The following is an 18,459-nucleotide window of genomic DNA, read 5'->3' on the forward strand; positions in this document are numbered from 1 at the left end:
TCTGTGGCACATGAAGGTTTTTCTTGGTGTCCAGATTGAGCTCAGAATCTGTCATGGCTGGCAGTTTCCACTTTTTGATTGGAGCGGGCATGGGGGATAAGGCTCTGTGATACCAGTTTTATTAGTTTTCTTTATTATCATGTTTATGTGCCTTTTCTCTCTTTGTAGCTTAGATTCCCTAATTATATTTAGTTTATTAATGTGATTTTATTTGATTAAACATTATTATCCTTAAATCAGCTCAGAAGTGTGCTGGGAGACAGTTTGTGTGCATCTTAAAATCGGAGGCTTTGCTTTCATTGGCTTCTATCTTTGCAAGATTGTTTCAGTGGCAAGCTGCTTTGAAAGACATGGTGATGTGAGAACAATGGTTAGGTTGCCTTTTAAGGCTTTGGAGGATGAGCTGGTGCCTCCCTCCGGGAGAGAAGGAGCAGGCGTGCTCACTGTCCAGAGATTCCAGATCCTGACACTTAGAACTTCTCTCCAGTAATGTAGCTCAGTGCATGCACGGGTGGCATTTGGTCCCATTCAAGTGGCTGTGACATCTTGGGCTCTGGAAACCGCATCAAAACCATGCTGATATTCTAGCTACTCCTGTTATTACTGCTTAAAACGCCGTGTCTCTCACCCAGGACTCTTTGTTTCTCCCACCAACATCCTGGCAGACTAACTTGTCAGATGGAAAGTAAGGTCAACCTCAGATCCTTCACAGATCTTGACAGTATTTGGAACTACAAAGAGCTATCAGATTTCAGCTCAGAAATGCCACTGTTGTCCATGTTTTTTTGTTTGGTTTTTTGTTTTTTTGGTTTTTTGGTTTTTTGGTGGTACTGGGGTTCCTGGAAACCCTTCTACCTCCGGCTACAGTCCCACACCTATTTTATACTTTTTATTTGGAAACAGGGTCTCTTAAGCCATTGCGGCTGGCTTTGAACCTGCAGGATCCTCCTGTCTCCGCCTCCCAAGCGCGGGGATTACAAGCGTGCGCCACCACGCCCGGCTTTTTTTTATCCAGGTTTTTAAATTCAAGACTATAGTATACACTAAGGGTTACAGACATAGCTTTAGATTCTTTTTCTAGGTTAAAATGAGGGGTAGGGATATCTCTGCTATTTATATTTAATGGCAGTTTTAAAAGCAAAGGAAGAGCTGGGCATGGCAGTGCACACTGTAATCCTAGCATTTGGAAGGCTGGGACAGGAGGATCGCGGTTAGCAGACACCCTCAGCTACTTGGTGAGGCCCTTTGCAACTCAGTGAGACCCTGTTTCAAAATAATAAAAATAGGGCTGGGGATGTCACTTGGAGGTAGAATGCTCCTGGGTACCAGCCATTCATCCCCACTACCATTAAAAAAAAAAAAACAGCAAAGTAAGCCACATATTTTTCTTGTGCATTCACATTGAATATGTGTCTGTGTGTGTGTGTGTGTGTGTGTGTGTGTATTTATACACATGTGTATGTGTTTTCAAAAACAATGTCAATTATTACTATGTTTAACCACATAGTGAAGAAGTAATCTTAATTCAATAAATTTCCTTATGATGTATTAATTGTTTCTATTGCAGAATATTGGAAAGAAGATGACCTGCCAAGAGTTCATTGCAAATCTCCAAGGGATAAATGAAGGTGTAGATTTCCCCAAGGATCTGCTAAAAGTAAGCACTGGGCTCTTTTGGTTTCTAAGATGTGCTTATGTTTACTTCTTAATTCAACATAGGCTAAGGATACCTTAAGTATTTTGCTTTGGGTTTTATTGGTAATGTCTCTCATGGGCCTTGTCACTGATGTTTCAGACTACAAAGTACTCTTAAATGAGTAATTCCTAGAGATTCACATTGTAATCAACAAAATGGAGATAATAAGTAGATTTGGAACCACTGGTGCCTGGGAAGCAGTTTTATCAGAACTTGAAAGAGGCCATAGGGGCATATTCACTTTGCAAACAAAGGAAGCATTTGAAGACTATTATGGAAGCAGTGTTGACAGCGCTACCTCTTGTCACAGAGCCACTCAGGTTGACTCTGGAAATATTAAGTTCTGAGCAATTGTAGGATGCCTGAATTATTTGCTATCGGCTTTATTATCGCTAAAAATCAGCATGTTTCTCATGGGATTATTTTCAAGGAGACAAAACAATCCATGTTGAAATTAATGCATTCTATATCATTATGAATGAGATGTGCATTTGATCAAGTATAGAATAATGATTAAGAGTGAATGGGAATATTTTAAAATTTGGTGAGATGTGTTATCGAGGTTGTAAATTTTATAGATACCTTGGGTTCTCTATTTGATTCTAGCCTTACCCTTAAAACTTAACACATATCTAGCTTTCTTTTGGAATCAAGTCTCTTTGAATGGACTCTCTAGGAAGGGTGACACATATGCATCGTGCTAGAATATTGGAAATGTACCTGTTGAAAGAGAAGACCTTTAGTATGTTTTGTGTACATTTTGTTATTTTTGTGGTAACAGGGGATCAAACCCAGAGCCACACACATGTTAAGCAAGGAAGCATGGGATTTACCACTGAGCTACACCCTGGCCCTTTGTAACTATTAAACTTTATGGAGTTTTGCCAGGTTTGGAAAGATATACACGTTATGTAACATGAAAATGAAGACATTAATTTTAGTATTTATGGAATCTCAATGTAGTTTTGATTTGCATCCTGATTGCTAATGATATTGGACCTTTTTCATATATTTATTGGCCATTTGTAGTTCTTCTGTGTCTTTTTTGTTCAATTTTCCATTGAGTTGGATTTTTTTAGTGTTAAGGCTTTTATGTTAATTGCATATTATACATATTAGTCATCTATCAGAAAAGTAGCTAAAAAGGATCTTCTTTCTATAAGCTCTCTCGTTAGACTCTTGATGGTTTCCTTTAATGGACAGAAACTTTGACTTTAATGTCATACCATTTATTAATTTTTATTTTAATTTTCTGAGCTTTGGGAATTTTATTGAGGAAGTTTCTACTAGTGCCTGTATGTTGGAGCATTGATCCTATGCCCTTCTCTAGTAATTCAAGGTCTCTGTTCTAATTTACATCTTTTACCCATTTTGCACGGACTCTCATTGTAGAGTGAGAGGTTGGCGTTTAAATCCATTTTTCTACAAATGGATAACCAATTTTTCCAATGCCATTTGTTGAAAAAACGATCTTTTCTCTAGCATGTTTTTGGCACCTTTGTAAAAAATCAGTTGGCTATATGTATGTGGATTTGTTTCTGTATCTTTTATTCTTTTATTCATTGGATTATGTCTGGTTTTGTGCCGATACCATGCTGTTAGAATGGCAGTCGTCAAAAATACAAACAAAATATATGCTGACAAGGATGTGGGGAAATAGGAACTCTTATACAATGTTGGCAGGACTGCAAATTAATGCAGCCACTACAGAGATCAATGTGGAGATTCCTTAGAAAACTGGGAATGAATCTACCATATGATTCAGCTATAACACTCCTGGGTATCTTTCTAAAGGAACTGAAATCAGAATACCATTATGATATATGCATATCCATGTTTATAGCAGCCCATTTTATAATAGTCAAGTTATGGAACCCACCTCGGTGTCCATCAACAGACGAATGGATTAAAAAATTATGGGATTTACACACAATGGAATTTTCTTTTTTGTTTGTTTGTTTTGTGGCACTGGGGTTCCTGGAAACCCTTCTACCTCCAGGCTACACTCCCAGACCTATTTTATATATTTTTTTGGAAACAGGCTCTCTTAAGCTAGCAAGGCTGGCTTTGAACCAGCGCGATCCTCCTGTCTCCGCCTCCCAAGCACAGGGATTACAAGGGTGTGCCACCACACACCGGCTGGCTCACACAATGGAATTTTAATCCACAATAAAGAAGAACAAAATTATGTCCTTTGCTGGAAAATGGATGGACCTTGAGAAAGTATGTTAGGTGAGATTAGCTAATCACAGAAAGTGAAGGGTCCTGTGTTTTCTCACGATTGTAGAAGCTAGGGACTAATCTGAGATACAAGAGGAACTTTAGATAAAGCAGGAGGGAGAAACCCCAGTTGGAGCCAAAGGGTTCTAGGGAGGAGGGTGGTAGAAGGAGTAAGAATTAATGAAGGAAACACTTCCACTGATGTTACATTCACATGTGAAATTACCAGTGCCAGTCTTGGGAAGGGTGGGAGTGGGGAAGGAGCTGAGAGAAAGCTATACCAAGCTGTGTGCTGTGTGGCACTCTCCCTCTGAACCACATTCTGATGTGAGACTACAGTGCATCAGTGAAGGTATATTAAAAAATTAAAGAATACAAAAATAATATTTGTGGTGTTAGAAGATTCAAACCTTAGTTGCAACTACTTCAAAAAATTACAAAGCCTGGTGTGGTGGCGCACCTTTGTGAATCTCAGTACTTGGGAGGCTGAGATAAGAGGATCCCAGGTTTGTGGTCAGCCTCGGTGACTTAGGGAGGCCCTCTGCAACGTAGTGAGACCCCGTTTCAAAATGAAGAATAAATAATAGGGCTGGGGGTGTCACTCGGAGGTAGAAGGCCCCTAGGTTCAACCCCCAGTACCATAAAAGAAATTATGTTATGAAAAAAGCAGGAAGAAGAAGAGTACCTTCCGTTTACTTTATAAAGAAGATATTTCTTAAATTTTTATTTATAGAATAAATGCTATCATTTCTGAAGCTATAATTTCAAATGGGAACAGGACATAAAAGGCGCAGGATTATGACATGATAATTCTGTTACATACACCCTGCTGAAGCTACACAGTGGAACAAGTCTTTTGTCTTGTGGTATCAGCAAGGAAACTAATGGAGTCTCTGTAAGAGAGGATTTGTGAGACTTTTATCAATTTATGTCAGAAGTGAAAATTGCCAGTAAAGCTTTTAGATTTTAGTGGTAGGCTTATGGTAACCTGCATGACTGCAGGTAATTTATTGGGTAGATTTAGAGCATGTTTGATGGAGTCGTCGAAAACCAAGTGTAGTTAATGTACAGTCCGGTGGCTACTGTTCACCTTGGGTCAACATATGTTCTTTGATTCACGCTGCCAAGAGTTTGCCCAAATGACTTGTCAGAGTCGCGTAATGGAGATTATGTTTATAAGCCTCAGGGGGAAAATACATATGACACCATTTTTTCTTTCCTGTGGGAAGATGGCGGTCTAGTGACACCGAAAAGGACAGTAGCATTTAGCACAGAAATCGCCAAGTGGAATATTGATTACCTTTCAGAGTAAACTTCACACACTAAGCATCCAACATCAGAGCTTTGGGTTTCCGTGGAAGTGGTCTTTGCTGTGCATCTCAGCAAGAGGAGGTTTTTGCTGAGCCATCTTTGTGTGTTTCACTGTTTTGCGTGCGATCCTTTCCTTTGCATCCTTCTTTTCCCTCTTTCTCTTTGTCTTTTTCCTTTTTTGTTCCTTTTTTTTTTTTTTTTGAGGGTCCATTTTCTTCTTTGCCCTTCTGGATAGATATTTCTGGATGCACTGATGAGATAAATTATTGGGTGACATTTCTATTTGAATTTGAGAGAAATACACTTAATATATGTGCCAAACAGATGCATAAACATAGATTATAACGAAACCAAAAAAGTTTGGTATTATCTTACAGGTTTCTGAGTCACTACATGGTTTTTCCCTGTACAGACTTTCCAACCTAAAAAATCACAGGCATGCATGAATTCAGGGTGTGTGTGTGTGTGTGTGTGTGTGTGTGTGTGTGTATAGAAAGAAGAGAAGGGATGATTTTGATTTTACTATGTTTCTTCAAAAAATTATACAGCATCTACTGCTGTATTCAGTACCAATAACACTTAAACATTTCACTCATTGAATTGAGGCTTTTCTGGTTACTTACTGACCTTATTCTTTTACACATTTTGCATCAGGTATTGGGTAATTTAGAGAAGATTCAGGGACCAAATGGGCTTCTGTCCTCAGAGATCACAGACCACTGAGAGCCATGCGGGGTCTTCCTTCCTTAACATGGACAGTCCATTTTAAAAGCAGAAAGTAGCCGGGCGTGGTGGCGCACGCTTGTAATCCCAGCATTCGGGAGGCTGAGACCTAGAGGATCGTGGTTCGCGGACAGCCTCAGCTACTTAGTGAGGCCCTCTGTAACTCAGTGAGACCCGGTTTCAAAATAAAGAATAAAAAATAAGACAAGGGGTGTAGCTGAGAGGTCAAATGCCCCTGAGTTCCATCCCCAGAGCCGCAAAAAAACAAAAAACAAAAAAATAAAAGCAGAAAGTATATTCTGCCTTTTCTCAACAGAAATGATGAAGAGAGGGAGAGGGAGAAGGAAGAGGACCAAGCCCCACCTGCCTACACTTTCCACCGCCTCCCAGTATTCTATTCAGCTGTCAGTGGAGTAATCCAATAAAGAGACCAGAGTCCTCCTGAGCCAGTCCCCTCCCCAAAGCTCCGCCTCTGAACACTGCAGCCTTGGGGACCGAGCTTGCAATACCTTAGTCTTTGGGGGGCACTTCATGTCCAAATCATAACAATACCCTTTAAGATTATTGATATCAAATGTTTGACTTGAGTAGTCTTTAGAGTTTTTCTTTTTTATGGGTAGAAATTGCTGGTTTCTTTTATGTGGAAATTTATTAACTTTGTAATTTGCTTGTAGTTTCTTAAAGGGATACCAAAAGTTGTTTTACTCTCTGATTTGTAGATAATAGCGAAGAATGATTGTGTGTGTGTGTGTGTGTGTGTGTGTATGTGTGTGTGTGTCTGTGTGTGTGTGTGTGTGTGTGTGTGTTAGGTAGTGGCAGTTAAATGGAAAAAATGTGAATCATTAATCAGTATGTTTGACCTAAGGGGATTCTAATGCATCATTCCATTAATGGAATTGTAAATAACACAGTGAATTAAATTATTATATGTCCTATTGGTTAGAATACCACTAAAGATTCTTACTCTAATGCATCTATTTTTCCCTTGAATGATAGAATTAATTCAAGATTCTTATTTTTATTTTATTTTATTTTGGTGGTACTGGGGTTCCTGGAAGCCCTTCTACATCCCGGCTACACTCCCAGACCTATTTTTATATTTTTATTTGGAAACAGGGTCTCTTAAGCCAGAGAGGCTGGCTTCGAACCTGTGCAATCCTCCTGTCTCCACCTCCCAAGCGTGGGGATTACAAGCATGCGCCACCACGCCCAGCAAGATTTTTATTTTAAATGAACTTTTCCACAGTCAGGTGTGGTGGTGCTAGAATCCCAGTACATGGGAGGTACTGGGATTGAGACAGGGGGATCGCAAATTCAAGAACAGCCTCAGCAACTTAGCAAGACTAGGGAGACTTAGCAACCTAGGGTGACTCTGTTTCAAAACAGAATATAAGAGCCAGGCATAGTGGTGCAATTTTGTAATCCCAGTACTTGGGAGGCTGAGACAGAAGGATTGCAGGTTCGAAGCCAGCCTTGGAAATGTAAGTAGGTTCTCAGCAACCTAGTAAGACCCTGTTTCCAAATAAGAAATAAAATTGGGCTGAGGATGTAGCTTGGAGATAGAATGCCTCTAAGTTCATTCCCCAGTACCAAATTAGACAAAACCAAACAAAACAAATAATGAAAAGGGCCGGTGTTGTCGGGCGCGGTGGCGTACAATTGTAATCCCAGCATTCTGGAGGCTGAGACCAGAGGATAGCGGTTCACGGACAGCCTCAGCTACTTAGTGATGCCCTCTGCAACTCAGTGAGACCCTGTTTCCAAATAAAGACTAAAAAAAAATAATAAATAGGGCAGGGGGTGTAGCTTGGAGGTTGAATGCGCCTGGGTTTCATCCCCAGACCCGCAAAAAAAAAAAAAAAAAAAGGACCCATGTAGCCTGGCGGTAGAATGCCCCTGGGTTCATTCCCTAGTACCAAAAAAATGAAAGTTTACTAAAATAATATATACTTCTTGCAGTCATCCCTTAACATATCTAATTAGATGAAAACATTGTATATTTCATTTTAAAAGTAACTTTCTCACTTGGTATTCTTAAGGAAAAATAATTTGTGAGAGTGATAGAGAAATTAATCAAAAAGGTAGCATTTTAAACAGATTCAAAAGGTCAGCAAAGAAAACACATTTTAAATAAAGATTAATGCATCTTATTGGGCAAGGGAGAAACATAATTAGGAAATATAAAATTATACTTTGCAGGTTCATAACAATTGGGCTTTGTGTAATCAGTTATAGCTATATGGGTGAACAGCAACAACAACAATCGATTAGCCACTAAAGATTTAGACACAAGCAATATTTTGTAAGGTCAGTTCCCAAAATGGCTTATCTACCCAGAGCTATAAGGATTCTTTTCAAAAGTGAGCAAAGGCAGCCCAGCTTGCTTTCTGACCTACAGCGGCCCCTCTAATTTGACCCTTTCAGCCAGGGAGAAGATTGAAAATGCAATACTGACAGCTGCCCTATTTTTCTGTATTGTGTACCAAAAGGTGGGCCTTTAGCAACATGAGGTCTTCTTTTCTTCCTCTCTCCCCAGCCCCTCTACTTTTTGGCTCTTTCTCTCTCTCTTTCATTTTTGCTTCCATGATTTTCAATGAGCCCATGTATACCTAAGTATTGACAGGTGAAATAATTGAATCATAATGGCTCTAACCTCATCAGTGGATAAATTCATATGGTGGATTAATGATTTGAATGGATTTACTGGGTGATAACTGTAGGCAGGCAGGCTGTGACTAGAGGAGGTAGACACTAGGGGTGTCACCTTGAGGACTATATCTGACCTGGTCCCTTCCTCTTTCTCTCTGATTCTTGGCTGCCATGAGTTGAGCAGCTTTCTTCTGCCATGGCCTCTTTCCATGATGTTCTTGCCCTGGAGCTGGCTGACCCTGGACTGAAGCACAGAAACCAGGAGCCAAACAAATCCTTCCTCCTCTAAGTCGTTCTCATCAGGTATTTTGGTCACAGCGACACAAAGTTGACTAACATATGGGGAAAATCTAAGTAAGTTTATATCTTAATAATCTTATGATGTATGGTATTGTACTGTTTTATAAATGTTAACATTGGAGCTAACTATGGAAAGTTGCGAAGAATCTATCATTTCTTAGAACTGCATGTGACTTCATAATCACTTCAATAAGATTTTTAGTGATAAAATAATATCCATGTTAAAGAAAAAAAAGAACAAATGGGGCATTTTTAAAATTTCAGCATAGGTTTAGACATTGTATTAAAATTAGCTTACTAAAATTTTCCTCTTCTTGATTATTCTTTCCAAATACAGAATATCATGAATGATAACCCAGATATAATCATAACAGTATAAAAAACAATGGTATTTATTTTGAATAACTGAAAGCTGGAAAGCGACATAAATGTTGTTGTTATTATTATAACTCAAGGTGCTGTGGAGAAATATTTGTTATTATTATGTTATTATAATTCTCTACAAGAGTGGAGAAATCATTATTATGTTGTTTTGTTGTTATTATAATTCAGGGTGTTGTGGAGAAATATTCGGAGGAAGAGTAGAAAGGAAAAGACAGTACAGTGCCAGTTGTCTGTCTGTCTGTGTGTCTGTCTGTCTGTCTGTCGGAGGAGGAGGAGGAGGAGGAGGAGGAGAGGTGACTTGCATGTGAGTGGTGACCCTATTGAAGGAAATCTATTAAGTGATGAATGACTTTGCATTTTATTATCGAAGCTTCTGTTGGTAGCTTGTTTTCCCAGATTGCCCCTCGTCCTTTCCATTTTTCCTTGTGATCTAACCTGCATGGAATAGAAGAGAAAGAAACGGTTAGAAAAACTCGGAAACTTGGATGCTGCCTTTGCAGTTCATGTGTGGTCTGTTAGGGTGGATGTGACGGACGCGATGTCACTGAGCCATTGGAGGTGCAGAGCAAGCCCACATCTGCCTGGGCCAGGCTCCCTAACTCTCCAGTTTCTCACAAGGAGCATAGAAGGACAATTCCTTTCTCCAAGGGGGATCCTGAAGGCTAAAGAAGAGGTGTGCCAAGCCCTTGATTGTGTCCGTCTAGCATGCACTAAGTTTTGGGACCATATCCTGGAAGTCCTGCACCCCAAGTCTGTCTGTTACTAGTGATGGAGCCTCAGGGCAATTGCTGCATGCCTTAGTTGTTTGGGTTTATAAAATATCTGTCCCATGCCCATGATTTCAGCTTAAGATTACGGAGCCACCAGTGTCTACTGGCCACCCTCTCCTCCTGCTTTTGCCCTCCCCTCTCCTCCCCTCCCCTTTTACCCTCCCCTTTTACCCTCCCCTTTTCACCCTCCCCTCCTTCTCCACCTTCTCCACTTGGACTAGAAGGGCTCACTCTGATTTTCTATTGTGATCAAACTTCCTCATGAAATGTTTTTGGTATAAAATGGTGCTTGGCACAAAAAAAGTTGGAACAATTCTATAGTGTTTTTTTGTTTTTTTTTTTTTTTTTGCAGTACTGGGGATGGAACCCAGGGGCATTCTACCTTGGAGCTACACCCCCACCCCTATTTTTTTATTCTCTAATTTGAAACAGGGTCTCACTGAGTCGCTAAGGGCCTCACTAAGTAGCTGAGGCTGGCCACGAACCACAATCCTCCTGTCTCAGCCTCCCAAAAGCTGGGATTATAAACGTGCGCCACCACGCCCGCTTTATAGGTGATTTTTTTCTTTTTTGTGGTACTGGGGTTCCTGGAAGCCCTTATACCACCGGGCTACACTCCCAGACCTATTTTATATTTTTGAAACAGGGTCTCTTACGCCAGCGCGGCTGGCTTGGAACCTGCGGGATCCTCCTGTCTCCGCCTCCCAAGCGCGGGGATTACAAGCGTGCGCCACCACGCCCGGCTTTATAGGTGATTTTTAAGGATTATTTTAATCTAAGTGATGGGAGTATTATTTTTTAACTTTCACGATGTTTTGATTTTCTGTACTTTTATTAGTGCATTGCAGTTATACCTTAGAGTGAGGGTCAATGTGATGTAAACGGACATGCACGCAGCTCCTGTACTTTCTCTGGATCCTGCCCGATACTCCTCCTCCCCAGTGGTCTCTATTGAGACCGGTAGTAATACCACTATAGACTGCCAAAGCCTTATTCCAGCTGTTTCTTTCCTCAGTCTCCCTTTTCCTTCTCCCACCCCCAGCCCCTTCCAGTATTCTACGGGTCTCTTTCCACATTTATTCAAAGTCCCTTAGGTTCCCTGTTTTCTCTCTAGCTTCCACATAAGAAAGAAAGCATAAAACCCTTGACTTTCTGAGACTGGGTAATCTCACCATATATACTATTTTCTACCTCTGTCCATTTTCCTCTCCTTCAAATTACATATTTTTTTTCTTTATGGCTGAGTAAAATTCCATTGTGTGAATCTACCTTGTTTCATTTTCCATTCATCTGACAGGTGGGTTAATCCCATGATTTGACTCTTATGAGTGGTGCTGCTTTAAACATGGGTAGACATGTATCACTAGAGTAGTCTAACTTAAATTCTTTTGAAAAGATGCCCAGCAGTGGTATAGCTGGGTCATAAAGCAGTGGCCCCATTCCTAGACTTTTGAGGAACCTCCACACTGATTCATAACAGCTACACTAATTTGCAACCCCCACCAACAGTATGTAAGGGTTCCCCACGTCCCCACATCCACTCCCACATTTATTATTGTTTAAATCCTTGATGCTTGCCATTCTTTCATTCTTATTTTCTTTGGAAACTCAAATCACATCTCTGAAGCTTTCACCTTCCAGTTGCGTTTATTGGTGTAGAATAGAAGCTGGTGCTGATGATGAGGCCAACCAATGCTCAGATTGACATCCCAGAAAACCGCTTTTGTGCTGTGGCACAGTCCGTGTGGCAGCAGCATTCTCAGACAGAAGGCTCTTCCCAAAGGACCTTCTGAGAGGAAGAAGCCGGCCTCGATCTGAAACAAGTCTAAACTTTTTTTTTTCCTTTTTATAAATGAAAAGCCTTCAGTGAATTTTCAAAAATACTTGATCTGAGTTATATTGGGAGTATGTGGTTGAAAATAGGAACTTATGGGTGGTATTTAAGTGTATCTATAAAAAGAGCATCAACTGTTGCTTAGATTAGGTGAGCTCTCTCCAAGAGAAGGTCATGGAAACCTGGTAGCAACAGTATCTATGGAGGTAAGGGCTCGGATGCTTCTCCTGTGTAAGCAGGAGAGCCTTTGAAGAGAAAAGCTGTGTTAGCCAGCTTTTTAAGAGCAAAGCTTTAAAGGTTTGGGCTTAAAATACGGCATCTGGCTGTCTTTTTTTCAGTAAAGCAAGTCAAGCAGAGTCAGGTGCTGAGAAGTGCATGGTGTGTTTTTCTGCTTCCGCCTTCTCCAGGGAGGTCTTGGGGCACGCTCCTGCCCAGGCATGGGATCGTCCTGGCAGAAGAATGTCGTTGCCTCTGCTGTGGTCCAGACCTTGAATGAAAAAATGGTGACGATAATGAGGATGGTACTTTAAAGTAGCTAGAGACCCACAAATCATGTTTGTGCTTTAAAAAAAGAAGAAGAAAAAATCTCCGCCAAAGTCTGTTAGAACGTTTAGACAGAACAGATGCTGCTTAAAGAGTACAAACAGATTTTTTAACCAAAAAGAAAAAAAAAAAAAGAAAGGAAAAGAAAAAAGAGTTGAAGTGGGGGTGGTAGTAACCGTGAAGGGTGCTGTAATGGAATATTAATGATTCCCAGACAGAGTCTATTTTTAACGTGATCATGAAGAAATGCCACAGAATCCCATATTCAGAAGCATCTGTGGAATTTTGAATGTTTGTATGTTTGGAGCTTGTGAAAAAGCATCATAATCCATCAAGATGGCTACTTTTATTCCTCAGCCATAAGCATATATAATTGGTACAAATTTTGTTGGTCACATTGTGACTTGAAGCCATCCCCTTGAAATCATATACCGGAAGGGGACTGGGAGGTTCCTCGGGGTGACATACTTCTTCCAACAGGCCTGTAATCCCAGGGTAAATGAACTATCATAGTAATTATTCTGTTCTAAATGTAGTGTTTGCCTATTCATTAAGGAACAAAAGGAATGCATTTTAAAGTCACTTGTAGATGTACAGCAAAAATATCCCACAAAAGAAAACAGTTTGTTTTGTGTGGTTGTAGTAATGCTTCTCTATGGAAAGTTTATTTGTCTGAAAAAGACTCAAGAAGGTGAAAACAAGCAAAAAATTCAAAAGAAGAACAACATTAGACAGCCGGCCTAAGTGGATGTTGTCGAGTCTGTGTAATTAACTGGGCATGTTTAACTCACAACCTCCTTTAGATCCTAATTTTAGTAATAAGCACAATTTTGACTTCAGATTTTTGTGGCCTAATCTCTTTCCTGGGATATCATAAGTGGGTGTTTACATAGATACAGGCACGTACTAATAATGCAAACAGCTGCTTGAAATTTGCTAGTTCCAAAGCAATTATTCTGGGACGAGATAATAGCCCCATCCACTTACTCTTTCTAAAACAAAACACAAGTATTTAGGTTCCTGAAAGTTTCCAGTTAAAACTATTTTGAAGAAACAATGATTTTTCTCAGTTTGATCATGAATTAGGAAGATGAATTTGGAGGGAGTGTGGTTAGTCAGGTGCGTGTCAGTAGCAAGAAATTATTTGGTGATGAGGTGAAGAGATATAGGAGACCTTGGAGGGCGTTGGGTCTCCAAGAGGAACCTCTGGAGTTGTTTCCACGAGGGACATGTGCGTCTGCGCAGGAAGTAGCTTCTCCGAGAATGGCTGTAGTACAGCACGGCAAACTAATGGATGTGCTTAATGAGTCATCTGAAACGTTATATTATGTTTACTTCGTTTGATTAAGGAGATGGGGAGTGTGAAATAGATTGGGGGAGATAGCCAACAAAACTTTTTTCTAAAGATTTTGGCATTTAAAAAAATTAGCCTCAATCGGGAAATCTGCTAATACAGAATAATTCATTTCTCGACTTAACTCATTTTTGAACTCTACTCTGCCGGTGTTGGATTTCTATTTATTATTATTATTATTATTATTATTATTATTATTATTATTATTATTACTGGCAGCTAGTCCTCTGCATCTGGGAATTCAATCAACTATGGATTAAAAATATTTGGGGGGGGGAGAATTGCATCTGTACTGAACATGTATAGGCTTTATTTCTTGTTATTATTCACTAAACAATACAGTTTAGCCACTACATACATAGCATTTATATTGTATTAGGTAGTACGGATAAACCAGAGATAATTTAAAGAACACGAGAAGATATGCTTAACGCATAGGAAAATACTCTACCCTCGTAAATAAGGAATTTGAGCATCTACAGATTTTGGTACTTGGGGGAGTGGGAGGGGATTCTGTAATCAATCACCACTAGATTCCAAGGGGTCATTGTACTTTATTGTTTACTTTCCCCTCAAAATTTCCAGATAAGTTTGTGCGTGTGCGTGTGCATGCATGTGCGTGCGTGTGCGTGTGCGTTGGATGAAATGCTGCCTATTCAGAAACACCAAAACCACATTAGTCCAGACCGCCCTCGGAAATACTTTGCGGATGGTACAAGTATATTAGCCTCTCTCTTTGCAGTATGCCATCTTGTGAAATGGAGACATACATTTCTGTAATCCTCTACCATCATCTCCCAGACTAACTATTGAGAAGAATTCTGATATCCTCACCTTTTTTTTTTTTTTTTAAGAAAAATGAGCCACCATTGGCCATTTGGACAGTGATGGGGAAGGCAACTCAGCCCAGGCTCCCAGGGCTGGTCATCTCCTAAGTCACGAACTTCCTTAATTCTAGACATAGTTATCCCTTGAGAATTCAACATAGGCAAGTCGTTTTTCCTCTTTTCCTTTATCTTTCATTCCCAGAAACATAAAGCCAGTACTGATGGTGCATGCTTGTAATTCCAATACTTTGGAGGCTGAGACAGGAGGATCGCAGATTTGAGGAAAGCCTCAGCAAATGGGACTCTCAGCAACCTAGCAACAACCTAGGTGTGTACACTCACCTATTTCTGAATAAAAATAAAATAGGGCTGGGGGTATAATTCAGAGGTAGAATGCCCCTGTGTTCAGTCCCCAGTAACACACACACACACACACACACACACACACACACACACACGATCTTGATTATCTTGACAGGTTGGTTGTGTTTCAAATGTCTAGCCAGCTGTTATAGACAAAAGACCATGGGTAAAATACAAATCCTTGAAAAGAGTTTTAGATTTTGAGGCCATTTAATTTTGATAAGGTGATGGCACTTCCTGTCACTTGTATGAGATCTCCCTGCCCCTATTTGTAAGTAGGGAAACTGTGTCTTATTGTTCTGAATATTACTTACAAGTAGTATAACTCCTAGGACAAATCAGATACTCAACAAATGCATGTTTAAGAAATAATTGCAAGCCAGGCGTGGTGGCGCACGCTTGTAATCCCAGCATTTGGGAGGCTGAGACCTGGAGGATCACAGTTCGCGGACAGCCTCAGCTACTTAGTGAGGCCCTCTGCAACTCAGTGAGACCCGGTTTCAAAATAAAGAATAAAAAAATAGGGCAGGGGGTGTAGCGCGGAGGTCAAATGCCCCTGGGTTCCATCCCCAGACCTGCAAAAAAAAAAAAAAACCACAAAAAAAGAAATAATTGCAGTTTTATATAAAACATCCTAGCAGAGATTATAAATAGGCTCTGGGGTAGTGTATAAATAATGTGATATGGTATGCAGAGCTAGGTATATGTGTGAGTTTGTACATAACTCTAATTGCTTAAGGTTTTCCCTTTTTCTTTTCCTTTTTTCTTTTTCTATTTCTATTTCTGTGTAGGGAGGAGGTACTGGAAATTAAATCCAGAGGCATTCTAACCCTAATTTTTTATTTTTTGAAACAGTCTCACCAAGTTTCTGAGGCTGGCTTCGAGCCTCCAATCCTATGGTCTCAGCCTCCCGAGTACTGGTATTGCAGGCATGCACCACCAGATCCTGCCAGAGTATTCTTCGTTCTCCAAAATGTTAAGAGCCAAGGATTGGAACTCTCGTAGAGCGCAGACATGTACATCATTGTTTTAAAACAAGCCAAACTTAGGAGAGAGGGTTTTTGTTTCCCTATAGCACGCACTGCCCATTCATTGAGGCCCATCTGTGTGTGTAAGCCCTGTGGCTGGATTCAGGGGCTGTGAACCAGATGAATAGCAGGTCCTGCCCTCATGTAGCCCAGAAGTTGAAAAAGAACATGTATTGGATGATCAGCCAAACTGGGAAATACTTTACTCAAAAGCATGCACTAAGTGTTTTTAAGTACACCAGGCATACTTAATGTTTGCCATGTTTGGCAAAAGTCAGATGAAATGTAATAGGATGCATGAGTTCTTGATTTGGTAAAAGCTGTGCTATGTAAATTGGATGAGCGTACTTGACTTTTGCTCTGAAGATGTTTTTAATTTCTTACGTATTTTTCGACTCTAGCTATTCATTAAAATCATTTGAGGCAAGGGGAGATAAAGGAGGAGGAAGAAATGTTCTTGCCTAGATGGAAAACTGTTCAAATGGTATGAACACTTTGGAGAAAGGTCTGGCCCTTTGTTATAAAACCAAAAATGCCCCATGACCCAGCATTTCAAGTTAAATGAAAATATATGTTATAAGAATAATCATAGCAGTTTTATTCATTGTAGACTTGAATTGGAAACAATCCAAATGTTTATCCACAGGTGGATGGATAAAGATGTGGTATATCCATGCAGTAGAATACTACTCAGTGGCGAACAGGAATGGACCACTGATAACACTGATACATCATCATGAATGAAAGAAGTTTTACGCCAGAGCCTTACACAGTGCTTTTGTTATATGCAGTTGTAGGATAGTTCTAGGATAGGTGTGTGTGTGGGAAATCAAAACTCTGTTTTACTCTGGGGATGTGAATTTGGAAACTTCATGAGCATAGCATGCTGAAACTTTCTGGAGTGATGCTAATATTAATAAATATTAGGGGAAATACCATTTTGGGGAGAGAGGAACCAAAACTTGATTGCCTTCTTGTTCTCACTCTTCCCTCTTAACAATTTCAAGTCTCTGGGAAATGAGGCCTGTGTTTGTTACTTAAATGGTCCTTAGGTGATGCCCACTGAGATCTGAACGATAAAGTAAAATACAACACACGGGAGAACATACTAAGATTTTTAGTGCCGTTACAACAAATTAGCACAAACTTAGTGGCTTGAAAAGACATGAAGTTATTGTCTCATCGTTCTGTGGGTTGGAGGTTTGTGTTGGCTTGCCTGGGTTTCTGCCCAGGTTTTACAATACCGGAATCCAGGCTGAGGCGGGGCAGTATCTTTCCAGAGGCTTCGAAGGTTACCCACTCTTGGGGTCATTCAAGCTGTTTGCAGAATTCCATTCCCGGTGGGTGTGGGACTGACCACTTTCTTTTTGTGCAGGGTCCTTCTTGGCCTCTAAAGATTGCCTACTTCCTTGGCTTCTGGTCCTCTTGCTCCATCTTAGTCAACTTCCCCATTCTCCAGATTCTCCAGAACTGTCTGACAACCAGCCCTTGCCCTCCTGACTCATCCTAGTCTCCTCTTATGCCCGTTCTGCCTTCCGCTTATGCAGGGAAGGGCATGTACGATTGCACTATAGCCACCTGGATAACTGAAAGTCACCTCCCCGCACTAGGGTCAGTTGGTCAGCAACCTCATGTCCATCTGTCAAGCCCTTCCCAGCAGTAACAGGGTGAGTGGTTGATTAATCAGCGGACAGGAATCTTGGGGGGCAGCATCTGCAGACCTGCATACCTTATAGGAGGACACAGGAGGGGCTGAGGGCCTTCAGAATCCTTAAGAATAAAAGAACCGAATTTCCACTGGGGAGGGTCTGCAAAAAACCACCCTGGAGATGGCCGAGTTCAGTTGTCCTTGAAAAGCAGTTCTGATGGATGTGGTGGAGCCAGAGAAGGAAGGGCTCTGGGTGGGATAATAGTTACAATATCAGTGTGCAGAGAGGAGGTGACTGCGTGATACACGGAGAATACCCTAACCACAAATGCGCTTCACGTGTGTTAATTACTATTTACTCTGAACCGATCAGGCCACCATAGCACAGTATCAGATTTTTTTAGATAAAGGTAGAAAAGTAGGAATGTCAAAAAGTGTATGATCAATTCGGTGAGCGGAGGTGCTATTTTTAAAAGGACTAGGGCAGTTTTGTGGTGGTTTTTTTTTTGTTGTTGTTGTTGCTGCTGTTTTGTTGTCTGTGTAGCTGTTAGAATTGAGTAGAATTACATGAAAAAGTCTAATAAGTTTTTTATTCTCTATTTCTAACCTTCTTGAAACTCCAGATCTGCAAACCAGGGAATGTGGCCCTGCATAAGAATGCTGCCTCATAAGATTTTCCTCTTTGACTATTTTTTTTTTTTTTTTTTTGGTACTGGGGATTGAACCCAGAGGCATTCTACCTCTGACCTACACCCTCAGACTTCTTTTATTTTGAAAGAGGGTCTCACTAAGTTGTGGAGGGGCTTGTT

The 18,459-nt window shown here is 40.5% G+C and overlaps 1 protein-coding gene across 3 annotated transcripts in view; it reads left to right on the top strand.

Moving 5' to 3' along the window:
• Positions 1-18,459, top strand: part of PSD3 (pleckstrin and Sec7 domain containing 3) — a gene marked incomplete at both ends in the record, with an annotated part of 521,001 nt that overhangs the window by 301,655 nt on the left and 200,887 nt on the right. For all 3 annotated transcript variants that reach the window (XM_080710180.1, XM_080710181.1, XM_080710182.1), the window contains one exon: positions 1,568-1,657. In XM_080710180.1, the coding sequence (XP_080566306.1) occupies positions 1,568-1,657 (90 nt within the window). The remainder of the gene's footprint in view (positions 1-1,567; positions 1,658-18,459) is intronic.

This window comes from Muscardinus avellanarius, assembly GCF_963383645.1.
Source record: "Muscardinus avellanarius genome assembly, chromosome: 14".
Lineage (NCBI taxonomy): Eukaryota > Metazoa > Chordata > Mammalia > Rodentia > Gliridae > Muscardinus > Muscardinus avellanarius.